Source organism: Galeopterus variegatus, unplaced genomic scaffold, assembly GCF_000696425.1.
Source record: "Galeopterus variegatus unplaced genomic scaffold, G_variegatus-3.0.2 Scaffold527, whole genome shotgun sequence".
Lineage (NCBI taxonomy): Eukaryota > Metazoa > Chordata > Mammalia > Dermoptera > Cynocephalidae > Galeopterus > Galeopterus variegatus.
This window is the reverse complement of record NW_007726638.1, coordinates 338,504-342,257: the sequence shown is the minus strand read 5'-3', so window position 1 is coordinate 342,257 and position 3,754 is coordinate 338,504. Positions and strand designations below refer to the sequence as shown.

Below are 3,754 nucleotides of genomic sequence, written 5' to 3'. Positions count from 1 at the left end.
CTCCCGCAGCCGCTGGCAGCGCTCCTGTGCCTGCTGCTGCTCCCGCAGCCGCTGCTCCAGCCGTGCCCGCTCCTCCTCGAGCACCCGGCCCCGAGCCTGCAGTTGCTGCTCCCGCTGCAGCTGGCTCTTGCGAGCTTCCCGCAGCCTCCGCACCTCTGTCATCAGGAACTGGGTCAGGCCCTCAGGCCCCTCCTCATCTGCAGGAACAGGGGAGAGAATAGTCAGATCAGGTAAATAAAATGCAGAGGGATAGTAGAGCACATAAAAAAACCCAAACCATAAAAACACTCAAGGGAAATTCTGTAATATATTTTTGTAATTTAGCAGTAGGGAAGGCTTTCCTAAACAAGGTACAAAATTCAGGAGTTAAAACAGAAAAGATAGAAAAATTCTTATAAAAATGTTTAAACCTCTGAAAAACGAAAGCTGTAATAAAGTTAAAAGACAAGCAGGGCCAGCCCGTGGCTCACTCGGGAAGTGTGGTGCTGATAACACGAAGGCCACGAGTTCAGATCTCTATATAGGGTGTTTTTTTGTTATTCTTATAAAAATGTTTAAACCTCTGAAAAACGAAAGCTGTAATAAAGTTAAAAGACAAGCGGGGCCAGCCCGTGGCTCACTCGGGAAGTGTGGTGCTGATAACACGAAGGCCACGAGTTCAGATCTCTATATAGGGTGGGTTTTTTTTGTTTTTTTTTTTGTCCTTTTTGTGACCAGCCGCATAGCACTCAGCCAGTGAGCGCACTGGCCATCCCTATATAAGATCTGAACCCGCGGCAGGAGCGCTGCTGCACTCCCAGCGCCGCACATTCCTGGGTGCACCACAGGCTCGGCCCAGATCTCTATATAGGGATGGCTGGTTAGCTCACTTGGGAGAGCGTGGTGCAGATAACACCAAGGCCACAGGTTCGGATCTCTATATAGGGATGGCTGGTTAGCTCACTTGGGAGAGCGTGGTGCTGACAACACCAAGTCAAGGGTTAAGATCCCCTTACCGGTCATCTTTTAAAAAAAAAAAAGTTAAAAGACAAGCAACAGAGTAAGAGAAAAGAGAACAAATATAACAAAGGACTCAGAGCCATAATATATAAAGAGCTCCTACAAATCAATAAGGCAAGCAACCAAATGAAAATATAGGCAAAAACTATCAATAGGCAAGTCCCAAAATAAAAATGATTAATAAACACAGGAAAATATGCTCCAACTCACCAGTAATAATTATAACAGTATTCACTAACATCTATTTACTTCATTATTTTTGCTAGATACACATATTAACTCATTTAATCTTCATGTCAACACTCTAAGGCAGATACTATTACTGTATCCATTCTAAAGACAAAAAAACTAAGGAACGGAAAGGTCAAGTGATTTGCCCAAGGTTTACTAATTAAAAAACCACATCACTCAACGAAATATAAACTTAAAACAATAACATATTATTCTTTAGATATCAGACTAGCAAAGAAAAAAAAATTTTTTTTTAAAGATGACCGGTAAAGGGATCTTAACCCTTGACTTGGTGTTGTCAGCACCACGCTCTCCCAAGTGAGCCACGGGCCGGCCCAGCAAAAATGTTTTAAAATGATCCCCAGGATTCATGAGGGTACTGCAAAATGGGCACTCATATGCTGCTGATAGGAGGCATGCTGATTTAACATTTAAAAGACAAACTCTTTAAGAAATTCTGTTCTCAGAATCTCTCCCCCTGCGACACATATTTGTACAAAGTTGCACATACAAGGATGTTCTCAACATCACTGCAATGCTGCAAAACTGTTAACAACCTAGATGTCCATCACCAAGGGACGGATTAAATGAATTATGTCACAACTTCACTAATGAACATTATGCAGTCACTTAAAACATGTGTAACAGATATGGAAGAATTACTAAAATCAGCTTTTTCTGAGTAAAAGCAAAACACTGAGCAACACATATAGTCCAATGCAGTGTACATGTGTGTGAATATATGCAAAAAAAAAAAAAAAGATTTGCCAAAATGCTACCAGCAGAGCAGAGCTGAGGGAAGAAGTAAAGAACTCTTTATTCTAAAATCACCTGGAGCCTTTGAATTTTTTATATAAGAAACTGTAAACCCATGTATGCCAGATATATCATGCCTGAGAAGAATATCAGTGAGAAAGCCATCTTAAGCATGTGAGCTCTGAACTCAAGACTAACTGGATTAGAATCCCAGCCCCACCCTTGGCCTACTGTGGGGCTCTGGGTAAACCCCTCCAGACTCTCCATGCCTCAGTTTCCCTACCTGTTCTACAGGGATAATGGGAGTGCCTCCCTGACAGGGATGGGGTAAGGAACCTCTGTACTGGTGGCCAAGGCACCAGCACTCACTGTGGATCCACTCACCGAGGATCATGGAGCAGCGCTGGGCAGGTTCCTGGCCCGTGAGCAGTGTGAAGTGTTCCGGGTAGTAGAACTCCAGGGCTTCCAGGAAGGCCTCATAGCCCCTCTTGCCACGGCAGCGCAAGATGTCCATCAGGCGCCCTGGGGAGTGGGGGGTGATGTGCCCAAGGGTCAAGGGCTTCCCCCAGCACCTGCTTGCTTCTTCCCCCATCATGCCCCAGGGCCCACGTTCCCCAGATTTTTGAGCCAGTGACACACACAGGGGCTTGTCCTGACACATCAGGAAGGCAAGAGATTTTTGAGCCAGTGACACACACAGGGGCTTGTCCTGACACATCAGGGAGGCAAGCATGTCTGCCACTGCCAGGAGAGCCAGACACCCCCCATGCCACCTGTGCTTCAACAGCTCCCCAAAAACAACCCCCCGCCCACACACACACAGAGATGCAGGGTCAGCCAATGCAGCCTGCCCTTTTCAATGACACAGAGAAGCCCCCTCAAACCCCCAAAGCAAAAATAAATCCTTCTCCCATTCGCCATGCCTGAAATTCCATTAGACCCTCATTCCTTTGCCAGCTCTGTTTCAAAGATACACCCTACAGGAGAGGGGACCCTCCTAAAGCTGAGACGGGTCTTGAGCACTTGAGGAAAAATAACTCTCCAAGGAGTGTGTGGCACACAGAGGAGGGGGCAAAGAGAACCAGGGAGATCAAAGGGCACAGGAAAGATGCCAAGTCCACCAGCTGTGACCAGGAGGTTCCAGGCCTAGCCGGCACCGGCGACCACTTCGAACCAACCCTCTGCTCTAATGTGGGCCCAGGAAGTGGGAAGGAACCCCAAAGCAGACAAAACCCCAACGCCAAGGCGGACACCAAGACGGTCTGGGCCATAAAGGGGCTTCATGAGGAGGCAGGCCGGTGGGCACACCCAACCAGCCCACTCTTCCGATGTGGCGACCGAAGCCCAAGGAGCAGAGCCCTGGCCTCGCACTGCAGAGCTCTGTGCGCTGCGCTCGCTCGGGGCACGGTCGGCCCCGGGGAAGGCCTGGGGGAGGCGCGGACAGCGCCCGCGGAGGCCCCCGCGGCTCACCGGTGCGGTTGACGCGGCACGGGAAGCGGTAGGTGCTCAGCACCTCCTCCTCGTCCTGCTCGTCGATGACCCGGCACTGGCGCAGATACGGCGTGAGCTTGGCCGGGTTCAGGGCGCGCGTCAGCCGGTGCCGGACGCCCTCGATCCGCTCCCAGAGCGCGTCCTCCTCCGCCTCGGACCCCGAGCCGGCCCCGGCCTCCTCCTCGGCCTCCCCTGCCTCGGCCCTGCCCGGCATGGCTGCGTCCTCGGGGTCTGCGGGCGAGAGACGCACGGGGGTCGGCAGGGACGCCCCCGGGGC

At 50.4% G+C, this 3,754-nt stretch overlaps 1 protein-coding gene across 1 annotated transcript in view; it reads right to left on the bottom strand.

The window, feature by feature from the left end:
- Positions 1–3,694, bottom strand: part of CARD10 (caspase recruitment domain family, member 10) — a 26,417-nt gene extending 22,723 nt beyond the window's left edge. Inside the window, exons 1-3 of the mRNA XM_008569768.1 lie at positions 3,457–3,694; positions 2,371–2,508; positions 31–197 (exon numbers count right to left, since the gene is read on the bottom strand). Coding sequence (XP_008567990.1) covers positions 31–197; positions 2,371–2,508; positions 3,457–3,691 — 540 coding nt within the window. The 5' untranslated portion in view covers positions 3,692–3,694. The remainder of the gene's footprint in view (positions 1–30; positions 198–2,370; positions 2,509–3,456) is intronic.
- Positions 3,695–3,754: the final 60 nt, after the last annotated feature.